Here is a 21,404-nt window from a genome sequence, read left to right on the forward strand (position 1 = left end):
CTCATACCGAGGAGGTCTGGAGGCTTTGTAAATTGTTGCCCTAAAAGGTTATTTGGGATCTTTCGTTGACTACGTCAAAATATTGTTTTTCCCTAACGGAGAAGACAGTGGTGGGATGGAAGGCTGGAAGAGGACTCTCAGCAATATTTATAGATTATATTCTCCTCTTCTCTAATTTTTTCTCCCTTTTTTTTCCCCCTAAGCAGATCGGCAAACTAAACCTGGGTAAAGGTGAAGCCGAAAAGTCTCCCCTTTTATTTTTTTTAAGTTTCTATGAAGTGTCTCTGAACTCGTGAGTTTTGTGTGCGCTTTTATGTCTCCCCAGCTCTGTCGGGTTTTATGAAAATGAGCAGTATTGAAAGCTTTTCCATCCCGCTAGCTGTGAGCCTCACATAAATGATGTAAATGGCTCGAAGGGTTTTTTTCAAGTGAACTGTGTAGATCTGTGAAAATAATATCAGGGTTTTCCGTCAGAATGAGCTTAGCACTGTACTGAGGCGTACCATAATCTGACCCGACACCTCCGACCATCTGCGCTATCTATCTGCCTTCTGATTTACCAAATCTTCACAAGCAAAAGACAAATTGTACTTGATACTAAAGAAAAGACGGCGAGCCTCAGTCCAGCTCCATTTCTGCGGAGAAATGATTGGAGAAAATGTAAATCTGTTTAATTTCGGTCTACAAGCAACTAGCAAAGGAGCTTTCGGAAAGAAGGGAAGAAAGGAAAACAAAAACAATAGAGGGGAAAAAAAGAATTGGGGGAGGGGGAAGAGACAACAACAGGAGATCAAATTAAGAAGGGATTTTTTTGACAAGCATTCTAGAAAAAAATACATTGCAAACAGCAGAAGGGAGAACATATTGAGCTTAATTCAAAATATATGCTGCCTTTCCGAGCATAGTCCCTAATATTCCCGGGAAGAAATTGCCACTGGGCAGCTATATGTAGAATAAAGAGTGGCTTCTTGATCATCCTCCCGTTCTCTACAGAAAATAAATCGTATCCTCGCAGCTCAGAAAGTGATTTCATCCCACTCCGAGACGTCTGGAGCTGGTCCCCCTCCTCCGAAGGGGCGGCCGGGGCTCACCTCGCACCCAGCCCTGCGGTCGCTCTCTCGGGGCACCGAGGGGGGAAAAAACCCGCGGGGAATGATTACTGCGAGGTGATCAATATTTCAAAAGATTCCCGAAATCTGCTTTAAGTCGCTTTCCTGACCTACAAATGACTTCTCACTCCTCGCGACTATTCTCGGCGTCTTTTCAGGACTGTTCAGCCGAAAACAATAAGGGTTTAAATGTTAAAAAAAAAAAAAAAAAAAAAAAAAAAAAAAAAAAAAAGCTTTGGTTGAACGGGGAAGGGCGCTGGGCTCTTTGTAGATAATTCCTCGTCTTATCAGAGATGGGAAGTCATCTACAGGGAGAACGGGGAGAGTTTTTCCCTAAATCTCAGCTGTTCCTGACGTCCTCCCGCTGCATCCATTGTCAGTGACACTCCCAGCATCACGGTCACTGTTATACAGGCAGTTTTTTTATCTGATTTATCAGCTCTGCCTTATTCCCCTCTCCGCCCGCGGGTGCGCGGAGCTCTGTGCGAACATCACCGTGCCGGACCCCACAGCTTTACCGGGGAGAGTGTGGGGGTCCCGGCCGCCCTATGGCTGGGACCACTCCCTCCAACCTGCCGACAGCACCCTGCAGCGGGAGTCCCCTTCCCGCCCCGCAGCCTGCCTTCCCTGGGCCGGCCGGGCGGCTCTGCCCTGCCCAGGGCGGCGGGGTCGCGGTCCCCGGGGAGCGGCCGGGGCGCCGCGCGTAGCGAGGCGGGGAGCGGGGCGGGGAGCGGGGCGGTGCAGGGCCTTCCTCCGTGATTGGCAGCGGCTGACAGTGAGTGGCAGCCCCGCCATGGAAACCCGGGAGCCAATCTGCCGAGCCCGCAGCAAATCAGCCTCTCCCGCAGCAGCGCGGCGGCGGCGCGGAGCTGCCCTTGTGCCTTTTCTGCTTTCCTTTTTTCTTCTTCTCTTTTTTTCCTCCTTTTTTTTTTTCCCCCTTCCTTCCCTCCCCCCGCCCACCCTCCCTCCCCGCTCCATCCTTCTCCGCCTCGCCCCTGCCCACCGCCCCCAGTCGCCGGAGCTGCCGAGCGGTTCCCATCTCCTCTCCGCCCTCCGCCGTCCCTCCCGCGGCAGCTCCGCCGGCTCCGGCAGAGGCAGCAGCGGAGCGAGGGGCGGCCCCGGGGCCGCTGCCCCTTCCCCGCCGCGGGGCTGTGCGCGGTGGCGGCGGGCATCGCCGGGGGTGCGCGGAGCGCGGAGCGGAGCCCGGCGCCGCCTCCATGTTCCAGCTGCCCATCCTCAATTTCAGCCCGCAGCAGGTGGCCGGGGTATGCGAGACCCTGGAGGAGAGCGGGGATATCGAGCGCCTGGGGCGCTTCCTCTGGTCCCTGCCCGTGGCCCCCGCGGCCTGCGAGGCGCTCAACAAGAACGAGTCGGTGCTGAGAGCCCGGGCCATCGTGGCCTTCCACACGGGGAACTACCGGGAGCTCTACCACATCCTGGAGAATCACAAGTTCACCAAGGAGTCCCACGCCAAACTGCAAGCCCTCTGGCTGGAAGCGCACTACCAGGAGGCGGAGAAGCTGCGGGGCCGACCCCTGGGGCCGGTGGACAAGTACCGGGTGAGGAAGAAGTTCCCGCTGCCCCGCACCATCTGGGACGGCGAGCAGAAGACACATTGCTTCAAGGAGCGGACGAGGCATTTACTGCGGGAGTGGTACCTGCAGGACCCTTACCCCAACCCCAGCAAAAAGCGGGAACTGGCTCAGGCCACGGGACTTACCCCCACGCAAGTGGGCAACTGGTTCAAAAACCGCAGGCAAAGGGACAGGGCAGCAGCCGCTAAGAACAGGTAAGGTGCTGCCCGTCCCGTCGGGACACAGGTTCCCCCTTAGGGAGGTTTCGCCCCCGCCCGCCGAGGCCGAAGGCTGCGGGGAGGCGGTGCGAGACTGCCGGCAGAGGATGGGGAAACGAGCCCGGGAGATTTCTCCCCGGGAAATGCAGCGAAATAAAGCAGAAGCAGCGGGAATTACTTCGTTTTAATAGGGGAGGATCCCCGCCCTGGGCTCCCTCTTGGCTGCCCTGTGGGGGAGCGGGACAGGGGGAGCAGGAGAGGGGCCGCCTGGAGCCACCGGCTGGAGCTGGCGGCAGACGGGCCGTGTTCAGGGGCCGAGCGGAGACAAACCCCCTTCAAAGTTTTGCCCGGACATATAAATACCGGTTTGAGATATGTCCGTCCTGAGAAGAGCCAGCCATGCCCTCTGCGGGCCGTGCCCCAGCCGCCGTGCCCTGTTCCTCCGCTGGAGCCATCCGGGAGCATTCCTTGGGATGTTGTTCTTATTTCTATTTTAAATACGTAAATATATAATAGAAATACTATATATAAAAATTTTTTTATAAAATATGTTAGAAAATAAAATCACGGCTCTAAATGAGGAATGTTAGCCCAACGCTAGTGGCACAAGCAGACTCCCCGGCAAGAAGGGGAGGGAGCAGAGTTCCCCCGTTATCTCCTCTCCAGGATCCCGGGGCGGGGTAAATTCCCCTTGTCACCCCTCAGCCTGGCTGTCGCACGTCGGGGACGTGGGTACTCTCACCCGGAGCCCTTTTTTATCGGCTGAGGGAAGATGTAAGGCCTACTGGAGGGGAGACGCCGCCCGGGAGCTGCTGCAGGGAATTACTAACCCCTAAGATGAGGCCCGGTTTGGGGGCAGGTTACGGAGGAGGGGGACAGCCTTCCCCTGGGTGTGCCAGCCGAGGAGCGGGGCTGACCCTGGGGTGAGCACTCGGTTTGTCAGACAGAGCTGAGGAACTGGGTGCCCACCCAGCTTCTCCTCTCTGCTGTCGCTGGTATAACCGGTGAGAGCTGGAGGTCGGGGGCAGCGGCGTGGGGGTGCAGGTCGGGGGAGCCCCTGGGGGGGACACAGGCGACACAGGAGGGTGCCGGGGTGCGGAGGGCGGGCGGTGATGCTGTGTGTGCCGCTTCCTTGCAGGCTACAGCAGCAGGTCCTAACGCAGGGCTCGGTGCGCTCGCTGCAAGCGGAGGAGGAGAGCGGCGGGGAGGCGGTGGGGGCCGCCTCCAGCCCCGCAGCCAGCCTCTCCAGCAAAGCGGCCACCTCCGCCATCTCCATCACATCCAGCGACAGTGAATGTGACATCTGACACCACCGCCATGGCAAACCGGGGCGAGCGGGAGGCCCGGCTCACCGGTGCCTGCCGACACGGCCAGAGCAGCGGGGCTGGCAGTGCCCGGCGCGGGCGCCGAACGCGGGGTACGGGGCGCTCCCCGCGGCCGCCGGCCCGCGCCTCCCTCCCAGCCCTGCAGCAGACTGCATTAAAAAACATCATTAAAATCGTTGTCGCCTTTATTTCTAAGGATTTGCAGAATTGATGCCTAAAAAGAAATAATTAAATAAAGCCCAGAAAACGTAAAAAAAAAAAAAATCATCAAAAAACCGAATGCCAAGTTGCAAAATGTCTGAGCCCCTGCCCTTATCCCGCAGGGTTGTTTCATGTTGAACAGACGCAGTTCTTCTGGTTGGGTTTTGCTTTACTTTAAAGGGTTTTTTATATATATATATAATGTTTATTTACTTATTTAAGGGATTGCTATGGTAGATTTTTTTCTATTATTATTATTAATTATTATTATTTTTGGCTTGTTCTCTATGTGCACAGGTGACTTGTAGAGCATGTGCAGGACGAAACTGTATGAAGCAGCCTAAAACCATAATAAAATATTTGGTGAACGACCCTCGCATCTGCTTTGAAATGACGGTGTCGGTCTCAAGCCCGCCAGTTTACGCAGAGCAGATCTCCGAGGCCACGGGTATTTCAGCAGCAGCTCGGCAGAAACCGAACTAGCGGGTTCCCGGGACCGGGGGTGATGTCTTTGCCAGGCAGGGAGCCGGGAGGAGCCGGGATGAGGCGAAAGGAGTGGGAACGGGGCTGGCGGGGGATGCGGGTGCCCGAGGAAGGGAAGGAGGCAGCATCGCCGCAGCTTCTTCTTTCCCAAGGGCTGAAGCTTTGGGGATTATCGGAGGCGAATTTTCTGAGACGGACGAGGAAAAAAAAAAAAAAAGAAAAAATTACTATTATGGAGAGAAACGGTCGGGGCACAGCCCAGCCGGGGAAATTAAGTTTCCTCCCTCACCTGGCAAAGGCAAGGAGAAGATGGGGAACGAACAGTTCTCCATGCCAGTGAAAGGCCATAACGGGGGCGAAATTACCCCAAATCGCGATGTGCCAGGGGCTGTCCCCACCATCCACTTCCCTCGCTTTGTTTTGTGCCGGTTTTGCTGGAGGAGACCAAACGCCAGGTCCAAAGGAGCGTGCTAAGCTTTTTTCCCCAGCAGAAGGATTTCATATTATACAATTTGACATTGATCTTTAAATCGCCTGAGCTGTGCTTTTTTTGTCTTCTCGGTCTCATCGCGTTTACTTCCCTGTCCTCAGAGAGATGCCTCCCCGGTAAGCTGATTGCTCGGTTCGTTTTATTTAGCAGCCGAAGCTTGGCACCGGGGAAAGCCGGGCGGCGCTGGGAGCGGGAGATGCCCCGGCTCCCGCTCGGCTCTGGCTGCCTGCAAGGGCAGCGGCCGGGGGTGGGGCACAGGGGCATTTCAGCTCCGTGATAGTTTAATTCAGTCCTGCTGCCTTTTATCGGGAGGTATATTCCCGTCTCGGCAGTCACCTTTCCCTCTTTTCCTAAGTTTGAATTTAAAACCTGGATTCAGGGCGTTTACACTGCCGATGCCTAAATCTGCGTTCCGTCCCCAAAATCATGTGCTTTGGTTTTCCTTTCAGACTGTTCCAGGGATGGGCCAGGTAGCAGGAATTTTTTAGCTTTTTTTTTTTTCCAAGTCAATTTACAGGCAGCTCTCTCCCTGGTGGGGTGTAACGGGCAAATAATCTACATTTTAGGAGTGCGGAAGTGTTGGATCGAAGGGCAGGGAGCGGGGGCAGAGTCCGGGTCTCCACCTGCCTTTGGGGTACCCACCTGCGGGAGGGTCCGGAGCGCACTTTGGACCCCAAACCCTGAGGTTTATTGCCTCCTGAACTCCATCGGATTTAAGCCGTGCAAGAACAGCCCGGGTTTGCTGTTCTAGCGTCAAATGAGGCTGGGGTTTTACCTTGAGTTTGGGGTTCGCTTCCCACCCACGAGGTTGTTTTGGGAGCAAAAGCGGTGTTCTCCCTCAAAACGGAATCTGCTGAAACACATCGTGTTCTTCCTTTATTTCTTTTCTTCCCCGGGAATCGGTGAATCTGATTCAATTTCTCCGTCGGTTTCTCTGGGCAGAGTAGCAGCGCTTATTGTGGGGAATTAAATCTTTCGGAAAGATATAAAGAGAGCGGAGAGCACATGCGCTCAGCGTGTCGTAAAGTGGGATTTCTTTCCAACTAAAAAACACCTGGAATTTGGACAACAGGCAACGGGTTAATACTGTCTCCTTCGACAAAGGGTTTGAGCGTCATGAAGGATGCGGGATCTCCCCGAGTGGGCAGTGGAGGGACTCTCCCGCGGATGCTGGCGGCGAAAGCACAAACCAACCTCTTCCGAAAGAGCGGCCGGGGCGGGGGAAGGAGCACGGAGCAGCCCCGCTGCCCGGCCTTGCTTGCTGTGGGAGAACGGGAGAACCGAGCGTCTCCCAGCTCCGCTCTTCCCCGCCGGGGCTCCGCAGGGGCCGGGGCCGCGGGGCTGCGCCGGCGCCTTTGGTTAGACCGAAAAGACCCAAAATAAAAACTGCGGTTTCCCCACCCCGTCCCCCCGTTGTTTTTTTTTCCTTCTGCCCTTTCCCTTCCCTTATTGAAAGTGAATGCCTTTCCCCTGGCATTTTCAGCATTTTTTTTTACCCCAAAGATCAGCCCAAGCCGTCGCCCTCCCGAGCCTCTGGTTGCTTTAAAAATAATAATAATTATAAACGGGTAAGAGTGAAGGAGCTTGTATTTACACTAAACAAAACGCTCCCAAAAGGGTCACTAAAAAAGTCTGCCTTGACCCCTCTCTCTCCGGTTTAACAAAGAAGGAAAATATTGTATCAAAAGTGAAGTGAATGGGGAAGGCGGAGAAGAGAAACAGCTTTTCCTCTCTTCAGCTGGGAAGGGGGGAGAAACGTTTGAATATTTCCGTTTCTTTTGAGAAGCGGGGCAGCCCCGGGCAGGGCTGAATGGGAAAGTCTTGTAAGCGGGCTGGGAGGCTGTCAAAGTGCTCAGAGTAATCACTGCTAATGAAGGGGTCTCCAGCCCTCCCTGGGACAAAGGATGCTTACGAGTGCTCGCCGGGGCTGAATACCTAATAAGTTTGCAAGGGGGAAAAATGAGTGAGCTGTTCGTAAATTGATTTTGCAAGGAAAAAAAAAAAAAAACACAGAAAAAACTCCTTGCAACAACAACAAAAAAGGAAAAAGCAAAGGCTTGCAGGCTGGGGAGAGAGCCTGGCCCCAGTGCAGCTGGGGACAGAAGACCCACTTTTCCAGGCAGCATTGTCCCAGTCCCACACTGCAGAGGAGGACTGCTGCTGCTTGCAGTGGAAACTGGGGTGCAGGGAGGGCTGGGGGACGCAAGAGCCTTGGAAAAACCACACTGGCCTCTCCAGGCCGAGGGTACTGCCCCAGCTGCTGCCTGGCCCATGCAGGTGCTCCCTGTATGCCCATCCTCATGCTCCACTTTGCACAAGCCTTGCAGAGTGCTCATCCCATCCCCATCCCACAGCGCAGTCCCACAAAAGGGACTGTTCCCTATTTGTTCTGCCACTGCCTTTTGCCCCTTTTCTAACCACAGTGTTTTCTTTGCAGAACAGAAAAAGGGAGGTGTCTGGAAATCTGTCAAATATTGCACTGCCGCCAGCACTTCTCTTGGCTGGGAGGGCTCCTGTACAAAGGGTCAGCTTTGGCTTGCTGGCCTGGAGCTGGGTGCTGGGAGATGTAGGAAGGGGCTGGATTTGGGGGGAAACACCCCTGTGTGACAAGAAGAGCGTGTGTGTGTGTCATAGCTGTGGGAAGCAAGAGAGTGAGCCGCGTTTTGGGTGTTTCACGCATCCAATTAAAGGCTTGGGAGGATCAGACTCTCTCAGATCCAGTTACCCCTGGCCGCTGCTGGGGTAATACCATGAGAGAGAGCGTAATACTCCCCAGCCACGTCTGCCCCCGCCTCTCAGCAATGCCAGGCACCAGCTTGTCCATGTTTCTGTTATTTCTTTCTTCTCCAGGAGAAGATCCACATGTGTTTGCTGGAGAGAAGGATGGAGGCATCGGAGGCCAAAGGGAAAGGGCACTGTGGGGTGCAGAAGCTGCCAAACTTTGACCTGTTCTTTCCCTTGTCCCTTCCCCAAGGCTACCTTGCAGCCCCAGCACCCCAAAGGAGCCAGAACCCTGGGCTGACCTTGGTGTGCCCCCCTGAGGGGGGCCCAGAGGGTGAGACCTAGCTGAGAATCCAGGGAAGAAACATTTCATCTTAGATCCTTCGAGGCTTACAGCACTTTGCACTCTATCAGCATTTATTCTTGGCACCAGGGTGACAGAAAAAGCCCATGGATTTATGTTCCTTTCTGTCAGGACTCGCTGCAAGACCCCCAGTCAAAGGCCAGGAAAAGGCTTCCCTTCCTTCATCACTAGTTGCATCCAGTCTAAACTCCCCCAAATTGCAGAAATTCCCAAGAAAGCTCATTTTCATGCCGCTGCCTTCTGATCTGTGGCATAGGCCTCTCTGGCACACACCTTCCCCTGCAAGAAATAAGGCTAGGAAGGAAATTTCCAGCTTCAAACTGTGTAAAAGCAAAGTGGGTTCACATATTTGTACCCTCTGCCTCTTCCCAGAGGTGGGAGAGAGGCACTGTTGCCCCATAATCCTCCATACTTTGTTAATTTTCTTCTTACACTTAGCAGAGCTGGTGCCATTCCATCCCACTGGAGTCAGCCCAGAGCATCAGCCCTCACCACTGCTTCTACTATTTCTGTCCCAGAAATCCTAAAAATGATACCGGACGCCCAGTGTTCTCCCTTTACAGGCTCTCTTCTCACTGTGAGGAGTAAAACCCAGGGGACTTGTCTTGTATCTTGGGATTGTCCAACAGTGCTGAGCTAAACCCTCTTCTCTGGGTGACCCTGACACCCAGCATGCGTGGGATGGGATCCTCACCCTCCCCATTTACTGCTGAGGAAAAGCATCTCCTCTCCAGCAATGCCCAAGGAGGGGCTTGATGGGACCTCCAGGACTTCTTCCACACCATGCAGCCAAATAAATGCTGTCAGATAACCTTGCAGCTCACTATCCCCCAAATCTGGATTTGCAGCTCATTTTCAGGCAACCAGGACAGCCTTATCAGGAGGGTGTCCATATGGAGACCAGACTTACAGGGTGGTCTCTTTTTTCCCTAGCACACCTTCATCCATCACACACTCCTGACTGGAAAACACCTGGCAGGGTTTTATCTCTTTATTGTCACAGTACCTGCCATGGAGCAGGAAGACACTCTGCCGGGTCTGTGCTATTAAATGACCGGTCCTGACACTGCTGCCTGCTGGTGGGGCAGTGCTCCATGATTTTCAGCTCCCTCACCCTCCCAATAATATGTCTGTGTTCATGGGAAAGACTCTGTATGCTATGCTAACTATTGAGCTCTTCCCTAGGGATCGTGTGAGACAGCTCTGCCTGGTCTGAGGCAAACCTGAGCCAGGGACTCTTCTAACGTTTTAATAGGATAAGTGATGAACCTCAGTGCCCTCATATGCTTTAATGTACAGATACAGCCAGACTAAATCACTTGAGACATCCCAAACAGCCTAAAGGATTTAGACACATCTCTTTATTTCCATTTAAAGCTGTTCCTCTTGATACCCTCTTTTTTTCCTTTTCTTTTTTTTTTAGCAGTCTGATATAAAGCAAAGATGTGAGAGGAGAGGTTGTCACAGTCTAGAGGTAGGAACGGAACAGAAGCATCTATTTGTCCTGAGCACCTACATCTTATTTGCAGCAGTCTCAGAAGTTCAACCCCTTTGAAAACTCCACAAAAGCTGGATAAAGGTTTCAGAGTGGAGCCTCTAAGAGATAAATAGCCACTGCTGAGACCTGCATGCACACACAGGTATTGATCAGCAGAACAAGCTTCTCAGCCTTTATTCAATAACTCCATAGTAACCCCAATGACACACTATTTGGGGCTTCTCCAGGACAAGCAGGAAGTTTTAATCCAGCTCTACCTTCTCTTTTTCAAGACCTGTTGATTTCAACAGACAACTCTACAATGGGAGAGCAAGACTTGATTTTTTTTTCACCTGCAAGCCTTTTTCTCATCTGAATCTTCTTTCAATGCTTTTAGTGGTTCTATTCAGGACAAAGCCATCCCATTCCTCCCAGTTTCACCCACTGAAATGCATGTGCTGCTTCAGAAGCAATTCTTGAATGCTTTCATAGCATGTAGTTGTAATACCAAGGTAACCAAGGATGGAATGAGAGCTCTTGTCTTGGAACTTTGTATAGGAGGGTAATTCCCCATTAAATGTACAGTGAAGCAGTCACACACAGGGACACTCAGCTCCAGTCTCTTTCAGGCACCTCGAAGAAACACAAGAACTCAAAACTCCTCAGGGAGCAAATCACTGTGTCTGCAGGCTGGGAAAAAGCTTTCTCATGAACATCTCTATCAGGACACTTATACTGGAAACTTCTCTTCAGGCCAGGTCATTTCTTAAGCCAATTTGAAGACTTTATAGGTTGTTCCTCAAAATTACCTTGGCTTGCAACCATTTTCTCTACCACACCTTCCACTAGTGCAGGTCAGCAGCTGGTCCCTGGAGTCACCTTGGGGATAGATATCCCCAAAACTGACATGGAGGGGTTTGATCTCCAGGGGCTGCTGTGTGGCCAGTGGGAGAGAGCAGCACTCAGGCAGGTGACTCAGGGTGCCTAATCCCACTCTGGTTGTGCTGGTGCAGTAATCCAGCCCCGTCAATCTGGCTCTGTTGCCCAGAGAGCCGGCGCCACCCTCCTCCCCCTCTGTCCTTAGCAGCAAGGAGATCTAGGCAGTTTTAACCAAGATCAGCTCTCTAACCAAGTTCACTGTCTGCCAAGGCTCATCTCTGCCTGTTGACCACAGAGTGAGAGGAGGCTCCTGAGGCCAGAGCTGATTTCTGTGAGTATTGTTCCCACTCAGTCGGTGATCCTTTTTATCCCCTGAGAGCCCCAAGTGCTGAAGGAGTGATGCAAACCAATTTGGTTGTTAAGATTAAACTGCTGGAGTGCTTCCTGGCAGACTCATGTGGCAGGTCACTCCTGGGTCAGAAAGACTTCAGGATTCCAGTGACAGGGTGTCTTCTGCAGGGAATGGCTCTTGAAGCAATACTAGAGCCACATTGCTACTTAAGAGCACAAAGTTCAGGGCTTCTTGGTGGATCTCATTATTTTTCAACTTTTTTTAAGCTATTCTTCCTGGTAATATTTCAATTTATTACTACTCAATGCTAATAAACATTCCCATTACAGTATTTTAGCTGTTTTCTGCCATTTTCTTTAGGCTTTGCTTCTGATGGAAAATCACTGTCTCTTTGCTAAAGAAATGAGCCACAGGAACTCTGCTAAAAATCTTCCTCACAGCAGCATCCTTGGTGTGCACCGGACTTGATGGACATGGCTGTTTACCAGCATCAGGTCTTACCTTTCACCCATCCTTCATGCCACACTGGCTTTCAAGCGTCTCATCTCAAAATTAAGTGTTTGATGGACAGGGGCTTAAAGCAGATGAAATATAAAAAATTAAGTTTTGTAGCACAATCTCAGGGTGAAGTGAGTGAGCTGCCCTGCCTGTGGCTTGTTTTTTTTAGAGACAAAGTATTTGTTCTACTACTTATTGATGTTGCTAATTGCCATCTGAGCATTTGGAGAGGCAGGGCAGCAGGCTGCTTTGCTGGATGTGGAGCCCTTTTGATAAATGAACTCTGAGAAGCAAAGAATTTGCTGTAGCAGCCCTGGAATATGCGCTGCATTTTGCAATATGTGCTGCATTTTGCAAAGGCACTGAGTGCTCTCCATCTTCTCGCAGAGAGAGCTGCTGGTGCTCAGCTCTTTTATTTAGGAAGCCACAAAATGCAGCTGTCTCATTTTAAAAGCTTGAATTTGAAAATGCTGACCCAAGATCTTAGGTTTGGGCCATGCTTGAATGCTTGCACATTCACTTTCCTGAATCAAAACCAGATTCTTCTCCCTCTCTCATGCCCACACACATCACACACATCTACACACACAGAGGGAGGAGAGGGAGGAGGCTGCAATTGAGGGAGCTCTTAGTGTTCTGTCCCAACTAAATGTCCATGATGGAAATAAACATGCTCAAGGAAGAAAAAAACCCATTGCATCCACATTAGCCATTGAATAGGTTATTACTTTACATGTACAGTATACAACTTTTCATATAGCTGATATCTTTTGTACTGGAGCATGAACATTAACCTTCTACTGTTCACCGTGGTTTGCAAACTGCAAGAATCAATTCACTGAAGATGGATGTTCACATCTAGTTAGCTTTCTGCATTATCTCAGCTGGAGAGGTCACTAAAAATAGTTGTATAGCACTTTAAATTTTCAAGAGGGAGACTTTATTATCATTTAGATCCATCATCGCTGCTTTACCTACCACGGTTCTTCCAGCTGAAATAATGCACAGAGCTGGTAGTGGCTAAGTGTTTTCAGAGTTCATGCACTGATGAGCAGGACAGCTTGGACAATATCTGAATTGCTAGCAACAGCAAACTGAGCAAGCTTCATGGACAGTGTAACACTGGTTCCGTAAATCCCCACTGCTTCAACTATTTCATCAAAAAATGTCACGTTTTTTCCTGCTCTCCTGCACTGCAGAAGCAGGACTGATCTGTCACCGTGTGCTGCCCTGATCCTGCACAGTCACCTTCATGATCAGTAGTCCCCAGTCTCCCCACAGTCCTACTGCAGTCAGTGGGACATTTGTGGTGCCAGGAAGCACTGAGGGGCTGCAGGATCATACCCACATTGTGTGGGACAGGATGACAGAAGAAAGGCTGTTCTTAGCAGTACTGCAGCATGATTTTCACTTGATATCTTTATTACTTTTAACAATTTCCTGCACTTTGTTACGATAAGTCACCTTGCCAAGGCCCTCACGGTCTTCCAGGCATTACAGCTTGCTGTTCACATGTCACCTCCATGTGTCACTACATACATGAGGTTGTAGGGATACATTTTGTCTGTTCGGGTTTGTTTGTGTTACAGGACTGACCCAGCCATTGTGAGGTTTCTGAGTTTCACCTTCCAAGTACACACACGTGAGAGCACAGTGCCTTGGCCCGGTGCCTTGGCCCAGCTGCTCACACTGGCATTGCTGATCTTGTTTGCACTTAGAGAGTATTTATTTAAGCCATGAGGGCAAGGCTCAGAGAAGACATAAAATGCCTGGAAGCACAAAGTAACAGAAGACACCAAGAGTGATGGAGCAGAGTGATTCCTTCGTTACATTGCAAAGTAAGTGTAATTAATTAATTGCTTCTTTCATTTATTTAAAAGAACGGTATCAATTATTTGTTGCATAACTAAATAAACAATCTTTCCTTCAGTATTAATTGTTGAGATCTACGTTGCATCTCGCTGTCAATTCAAGCCGGAACTAAACACATCTTAAGAGCAGAAGCCAAGTTCTCCTTGACTTCAGTGGCCATTAGATGAAATCCTTCTACAGCAGCATGAGAACACAACTCTCAGGGTTTAATTACCTGGACATTAAAAACTTTGTAACAAGCTGCACAACAGAACCTACTTTCACCCTTGCAACTCTGCATCCTACGTCCAGAAGAGGCTGTGCTGCTGCACATTAAGAAAATCCAGACAGTAACTCTCACTGTCTTGGACCTTGGGGAAATGGGCTACAGCTTCCCTTCTGGAGCTAGAAGGAAACCCTCACAATGGGTATCAAAGTGGATAAAATCAGAGAACCATAGAATGGTTTGGGCTGGAAGGGACCTTAAAGATCATCCAGTTCCGACCTGCTGCCATGGGCAGGGACATTTTCCCCTAGGCCAGGTTGCTCCCAGCCCTGTCCAGCCTGGCCTGGAACACTTCCTGCGATGCAGTATCCACAGCCCCAGTCAAATTAAAATTAGCCATCACGCAAAATTCTAGGAATATTTTCAACTGTCAACATGTTTGTGAGGGATAGAAGAAGTACACAGATCTGGGTGTTGTGTGGTCTTATTTCTGTCTCTCATTCCCACTCCAGAGAAGTTTCAGAAACTGGTCCTAGAAAAATGAGCTACCTGTGGTTTTTTATCTTGCAAATGTTTATTCGCAAGGAGACCCCTTCAGTGGGTGCTGTTTTTACAAGTCAGGACTGACCACATCCAGCTGGCATCTCCTATCAACCCAGGATGAAAGCTCCAGGTTCCAGGGAAGCTGATGGACCTTTAAGTCAAGGATACACCAGATTAACAAAGCTTTTAGTAAAAGTCAGCAAATGCAGAAGTCTGTGAGCTGAGAGCTGTGTTGACATGGTGGGTTAGTCATGGCTCTGGTGTCCCACAAGGACAAAGCACACAGACCTCCTGACATTGTCCACGCTCATGGGACAACTGTGGCCCTGCCACAGCCCCAGCTCACACCTTGACCCCCTCAGAGTGCCACCCACCCCAGGGCACTGGGATCCCTGCAGCACTGAGGCATTAGAGGCACCAGACCCCAAAACCAACAGGATTTGGGGCAAGTCTGAAAGCACTTGGAGGAAGTACTTGAGTGTTCTCATGGTGGATCCTCTGCCCTGCAGTGTCTGTCTGCTCATCACAAACCCTCCCTTGTCCATGAGCTCTTTGCTTCAGCACCTTTTCATGAAAGACCCCATGGTCCCCTCCTTTCTGCTCCCCCTCTTTTCCAGCCTCCTCCCCTCAGCCTTGGACAGGTCCTCTCCCCATATCTCTGGAGTTTATCTAATCCCCACTGAGGCTCCCAGAAAGACCTGGCACCAACGTGGGCCCCTCTGCTAACACTAAACACCTTCTCTACAATGCCCCCACCTGTCCTTGTCATAGCAAACCCAGAGGTGAACATGGCCTGGCAGCAGGAGGAGATGCCAGAAAAGAGCAGAACACTGTGGTCCTGGGAGGAACCCCACAGTGAGGGACTTTTGAGACAGAAGAGGATTTCCCACCCATGAGCCTCCCTTTGAATTGTGAAAGCTTTTGCCACCTAGAGCATCTCATGTCTCAGCACACCTAAACATGGTGCTAATTGTCACAGCATCACCTGTCTGGAAATTCTGCTGTGAGCACCTTTTGTCACATCACATGTAAGAAAAATAGCAACCAAAAAAAGCATTGTTTCTCTCCTGCTGTGACAGTCACCCATCTCTTAGACCCATGTAAACCCCCTGAGTTCTTGAATATTAATTCAGAAATTCTCCCATTCATGTATTAACAATGAAAGCATTGACTGTTTTCCATATGGGTGTCTTCTGGATGTAAAATTTACAAACAGATACAAATACTGCCACACACGAGAAGGATCCAATGTTGATTAAAATGTGTTATTCACAGAGTTTATGGGCACACTGGGACACTCCACGGATAATGCATTTTAATCTTAGATGTTTAGGGCTGCAGGTGAAAGGTTTAACTAGCTGGAGAAGACCCCAATAGCACTGAAAGAGAGGATTTCAAAGGAAAGGAGATATTCCCCTAATTGATCTTCAGTCTCTACCCTCACTCTCCTGAAAGACTCCCGTTTCTGTGTCTTATCTCAGAAGGGCATTTCCACATTGAATTGCCAGCAAAGTGAGCATGGGACTGCAGGTGTCCCAGTCCATGCTGAGTGCAGAGCACAGCAGAGCCTGAGGGTGGCCTTGGCGGCACAGAGGAACAGACATGATGGTGAGCAAGGTGTGGAGGAGCCTTTGCCTGGCATCTGTACCCTGACAGACCCTGTAGCACAGTCAGATGTGTTTGCACCCCTCTTTTCATCCACAGTCCTCTGGGAGCCCCTCTGAGTGTGTCCAGGGGAAGAGGCTGGCACAGCCCCCCACACTTGTGCAGCAGATATCAGATCCCAAAGACAAGTGTACCATTTCCCCACTGACATGAGCAGGTCCCCTGGTGCTACTGCTGGGGCCAAAATGGGTAAATTCAGGCTGAGGAGAGGAGATTCTGCTGGAACACACAAAAACCAGCCCCTGAGGACCATACTTTTGCCTTTTGGGAAGGGGCAGCAGCCTGGATTAGGGCTAAACGGATTTATGCTTGCAGGACCCTGGGTCTCTAATTGGGTTTTTTTTTAATTCCTGTAATCCTGGATGATTTGGAGCAGATGCTTCGAGATTACTGCCAGGGCCCAAAGGTGACTGCAGGAAAAAAACACTCAGAGCCTGGCTGAGCAGTGCAGTGGGCTGGGGGTGCTGCTGTCCTCGGGGGGCTTCTCCCCTGCTTAGAGGGGCTGCAGCACCAGCAGGTGTTGGCCTGAGCTGGGTTTTGGCCTTGCAGCAGGATTTGGGGTTACTGGAAGTTGCTTTTGCTCTCCCAGCAGCCTGCAGGTGGGGGAGGATGGAGCCCATTTCCCAGGAGATGGCTGATGGGAAAGACAAAGCCATACGGACTTGCCAGAGAGAGTTCATTTTTCCTGCCTGCTCCTGGGCATTTGTGAAAATCCCCTGGGTGTTGGCAGCAGCCCTCACACCTGAAACCCCAACATGAAGCTGTGAAGGTGCCCTACCAGCCTGCCATGGCTTCAGCTGATCCCATGAGCCAGATCTTCCTGTACAACCCATCAAAGGATGGGCATTCAGCTGCTGTTGAGTTTAACACATCAAATACTGACAGACTTTTAAAAAGGCAATAGGACAAGGGGTAATGGTTTTAAACTAATGGGGGGTAGATTCAGTCTGGATATGAGGAAGACATTTTTTATGATGAGGATGGTGAGGTGCTGGCACAGGATGCTCAGAGTTGGTGGATATCCCATCCCTGGAAACATTCAAGGCCAGGTTGGAGAGGTCTCTGAGCAACCTGGTCTGGTGAAAAGTATACCTGCTCACTGCAGGAGTTGGCTAGATGGTCTTTAAATGTCACTTCCAACCCAAACTATTCTGTGATTCTATGAAAGCCTGCTAAACACAGACTTGGTCTTGGCTTGGCACCATCCTGCAGCTCTTCTCCAGGCTGCTAATGGAGCTGAGCAGCTCCTGTGTGGCTTTCTCTGGAGACACCAAGGGACTGCATTGACCAGAGACACATCAAGAGGCAGGGGACAGGAGGGCAAGGAGTTTGGTCCAGGGGATAAATCAAGGGGTTGTTCAGCCTGGAGAAAAGGAGGCTCAGGGGGGACCTTTTCACTCTCCACAACTCCCTGACAGGAGGGTGCAGCCAGCTGGGGGTCAGGCTCTTCTCCTGGGTAACGAGTGACAGGACAAGAGGGAATGGCCTCAAGTTGCACCAGGGTAGGTTTAGATTTAATATTAGGAAAAATTTCTTCACTGAGAGGGTGGTCAGGCATTGGAACAGGTGCAGTCACCATCCCTGGAGTGTTCAAAATGTGTTGTGGATGTGGCACTTTGGGACATGGTTTAGTGATGAACATGCCAGTGCTGGGTTATCAGTTGGACTTGATGGTCTTAAGGGTCTTTTCCACACTTAAACCATTCTATGGCTCTATGAAAATGAACTTTCCTCTACACCAGCTCAGGGAATTCTGAGGATATTTCAAAAAACTCCAGTCTATAACCACCTCCTGCACAATGTAAAAATTCATTCAGAATGATGCCCAAGAACACTTGGGTTTTCTTGGCCCAACAGGTTTCCTCTGTCCATTCATTATCTTTTCCTTCCTTTCTCTCTTCACAGCTCTGCGTAGGATGAGCTGTAACTGTACTTGATCTTTGGGAAACAGCTGCCTAACCTATACAAAACGTTAAGAGACTGGATCCAAAAGCAAACCTGTGTTTGTGGGTTCCAGCAATAATTTTGCAAGTCTCTAATGCTGCAACTTCAAGCAGCCATTTCAGCTGAAGTCCCTTCCCCGATCTTAATTATTTAACAAATACCATACAAAGACATGTAATATCTGCAATATTCATAGCCTTGGCAGCAGACTGAAAACACTTGGATTTGCACAGGGTTATTCAAGGTTTTCCTTTGAAGACCAGTAGATTTCCGTTGCTCCTCTGTCACTGAGCATTGCCATACAACATTAATAGCACAGAACTGATTATTCATAGGCCATTTGTGAGGAAATGATGGCTCAGAGGTGGTTGCAGTAAACAAAAGCACATCTTAAAAAGCTTAAACAAGATGTGTGTGCAGGCTGACTTGTATGAGGCAGAGATTAACTACGATTATTAGTAAATACAAGCCCCAAGCCAGGGAAGCACTTAAGCACAATCTCCTGCCCCATTGGCTTGCCAGAGCAGCCTCTCAAAAAATGCCTGGGATACTTCAGGGTGTTCCCAGGCTCAGTGCTGGCCTATGGTGCGCAGGATCTGGGACTGTGATGCCAGGGCTGTAGTGACCCTTTCACATGAAAGCTGTTGTGCAGGAGGATGGCAACGGTGTCTTCCTCATGGGAAAGGTATTGTCTTCCTCCATTGCTTAGAAAGGAAGAGTTTATCGGGTAATGTTTATGTTAAATGTTTGGATAGAAAAGCTTATAGCCAGGCAGTTTTTTCGCTGCTTGGCAGAGCCAGCTGCTTAGAGAGGCTTTGGGTCAGGCTATTTAAAGGCACCATTGATCCCCAGCCTACTCCCTGCAGCTTAGAAGCTGTGGCTGGAGAGGAGTGAGACCTCAGACCTGCTGAGGGTGGCAGGGAGAAAAGGAGTCCAGAACACTCCTGCTCCAGGAAAACATGCAGGATGAGAACGGAATATGTGTGTGACAAAGGATGAGCAGAGCTGTGCCTGTGTCCCCACACACCATGTCAGGCTCTGGAACTGTCTCGGTGTCAAGGCAGGGCTCACCTGGCTGGCACCAATCATCACTGCATGGATCAGCCACACAAACACTCCCCGTACCCCATCCTGAGCTCAAGGGCTGGGCCAGCTGAGGTGGCAGCAGGGACAGCCAGCAGGAGCAGGGGGTCCCTGTGCTCAGGGAGGGGAGCCCATGGCCATGGGGAGGGCTGGAGGAGCAGCTGGAACTGTTGGGATTTCTATAATTTTCTTTTTCCCTAGATAGTAATAATTTATTTTTTTCCTAGCTGGTAATAGAATTATCAGGGAATGGTAGTCACTTGGGTTGGAAGGGACATTAAAGACCACTTTGTTCCAATTCCCCTGCCACGGACACCTTCCACTAGACCATGTTGCTCCAAGTCCTGTCCAACCTGGCCTTGAACATTTCCAGGGATGGGGCATCCAGAGCTTCTGTGAAAAACCTGTGGCAGTGCATCACCGCCCTCACAGGGAAGAATTTCTTCCTAATATCGGATCTAAATATCTTTTAGTTATAATTCTCTTTTAATTTAAAACAGCTCCCCCTTGTCCTGTCACTACCTGCTTGTGTAGAAAATCATTCTCCCGCTTTATTATAAGCCCACTTTCTGTATTAGGAGGCTGCAACAAGGTGTCTCCTTCCCTTCTCCAGGCCGAACATCCCCAGCTCTCTCAGACTGTCCCCACATGAGAGCTGCTCCAGCTCTCTGAGCATCTTCAGGTCCTCTCTGGACTCACTCCAACAGGTCCGAGTATACCTGAGGCAAAGTTCTGGGTAAGGATCTGACCCCCAGTTCCTACTTTAACCCCCCTCTACCTGATTAAAGCCGCTCCCGCTGACTCAGCCCCTGGCTCCAAAAAAACCCTTAAATTTGAGTGGGGGGTTGGGTACACCCGTGCTCGCTGCCGTGCCCCACTGCCAAATTCCGAGTCTTTGAGAGAAAAGTAAACTCCTGGCTGTCCGGGTGGGCTCGGGGCGGGGCTCGGGGCGGTGCCAGCGGAGCCCCCGCGGCCCCTGCGCTGCCGCGGAGCAACAGCTCCACCGTGTGAGAGCCGGGAGCGGCCGGGAGCCGTGGGCACCGTCCGGTCAGCTCCCACAGCTTCAGCTATGCCTTTATTCACTGATTCATTTTTATTTTATTTTATTTTATTTTATTTTATTTTATTTTATTTTATTTTATTTTATTTTATTTTATGTCTACAAGTATTTTTAAAATCAAACCAAGACAGCCCCGGCACCACCACCCCTCCCACTGATCCACAGCGCAGCTTCTTCCAGGCTCTCACAGAAGGACAAACTGATTATGGCAGGAGTGGACAACATATTGTTCAGTACTGCCCGAAGTGCAGCCTGCTGCACTGCATCTCCTCAGAGCCCGCAGTAATTCTGCGTGGGCTCCGCTGTTTGCTTTAGCCCGTGTCTGGCTGATTGCCGTGGGACGCGGCCTCCCGCTGATTCCCCTTTCCTGCTTCTGCCGAAAGGACGAGGTCACAGATTTGTCATTTTTTTGGTTTGACTTGTAATCTCAGCGAGGGCTGCAATGGTTTAATAGTCCCGCTGGAGTTTGCCTCTTGCCAAAACAGTCGGAACAAAACAAACCACAGAGCCGTGTTTTGTGCTTACTCAAATGCGCTTACTCAGGGTCCGATCCCATCCTGATGCGCTTCTCTTCTCAGGCCAAGCCCAGCCAGGGTTCACCCACGGCCACCCCAGAGTGGTGAAGAACTGGGTGTCACCTCCAAAAAGCTTAGCAGGAGCTCGGGCACACCCCAGAGATTATATTTGTGGGATAAGGGCTGGCAAACCTCATCTTCCAGCCTCGCAAATAAAACCATGGGGTTGTGCTAGAGCTGTGTGAAAAGAAGGACCTCTGGGGCCACATAAGTTGTATTTGGTGCTTCTCCCTGGGGTTTCTCTCTGACTTTGCTGCCCTGTAAAAAAAAAACCTGCCTCTTCTGGATACACCAATACTGGTTCAAGCTGGGAGGTTATTCTTTCCTAGGGTTTTTGGTACCTGCTGCCATTCCCCATTGCTCACTACCCCTTTTCCCTCGCCACCAACCCCCTTGCTGCAGATTTTTTGCAGGGAGGGGAGCACATTGATTTCTTTAGTGATCCTCCCAGGTGTTTGCTGTCCATGCCTGCCCTTCCCTGATGAGATTTGGTGGACAAACACCCCTGCAGCCCCCAGGAAGGCGGCGGTGTGTGTCAGAGTCGGCTGACCCTTCGGGGACAAATCCCACAGCTTGCCCTCTTCCCTCTCCCGAGAGAGGGCTCTTGCCGCAGTGGATGCCGAGCCATCCATCCCACGGCAGCCCTAAATCCTGTGGGATCTGAGCTTTGGGAGAGGAAGCCCAGGTCTTTTGATGCCACCTTGTGGAAATCTCGCTATCCTGCCGGCACCAGTGCCAGCGTCACCTGAGGGACGGCACTGTGGGC

General features: G+C 50.7%; 1 protein-coding gene across 1 annotated transcript; it reads left to right on the forward strand.

The window, feature by feature from the left end:
• Positions 1-2,072: 2,072 nt before the first annotated feature.
• On the forward strand, positions 2,073-4,490 carry SIX6 (SIX homeobox 6). Its single transcript, XM_039553438.1, has 2 exons — positions 2,073-2,898; positions 4,040-4,490. Exons 1-2 carry the CDS (start codon positions 2,327-2,329, stop codon positions 4,206-4,208), a joined length of 741 nt encoding a protein of 246 aa, XP_039409372.1. The 5' UTR covers positions 2,073-2,326; the 3' UTR covers positions 4,209-4,490.
• The last annotated feature ends 16,914 nt before the right edge of the window (positions 4,491-21,404 follow it).

Source organism: Corvus cornix, chromosome 5 (assembly GCF_000738735.6).
Source record: "Corvus cornix cornix isolate S_Up_H32 chromosome 5, ASM73873v5, whole genome shotgun sequence".
Taxonomy (NCBI): domain Eukaryota; kingdom Metazoa; phylum Chordata; class Aves; order Passeriformes; family Corvidae; genus Corvus; species Corvus cornix.

Excerpts from the sequence above, each read along its gene's own strand:
- SIX6 (XM_039553438.1), top strand. The coding sequence starts at position 2,327 with ATGTTCCAGCTGCCCATCCTCAATTTCAGCCCGCAGCAGGTGGCCGGG. Across the intron at positions 2,899-4,039 it reads GCAGCAGCCGCTAAGAACAG|GCTACAGCAGCAGGTCCTAA; the intron begins GTAAGGTGCTGC and ends GCTTCCTTGCAG.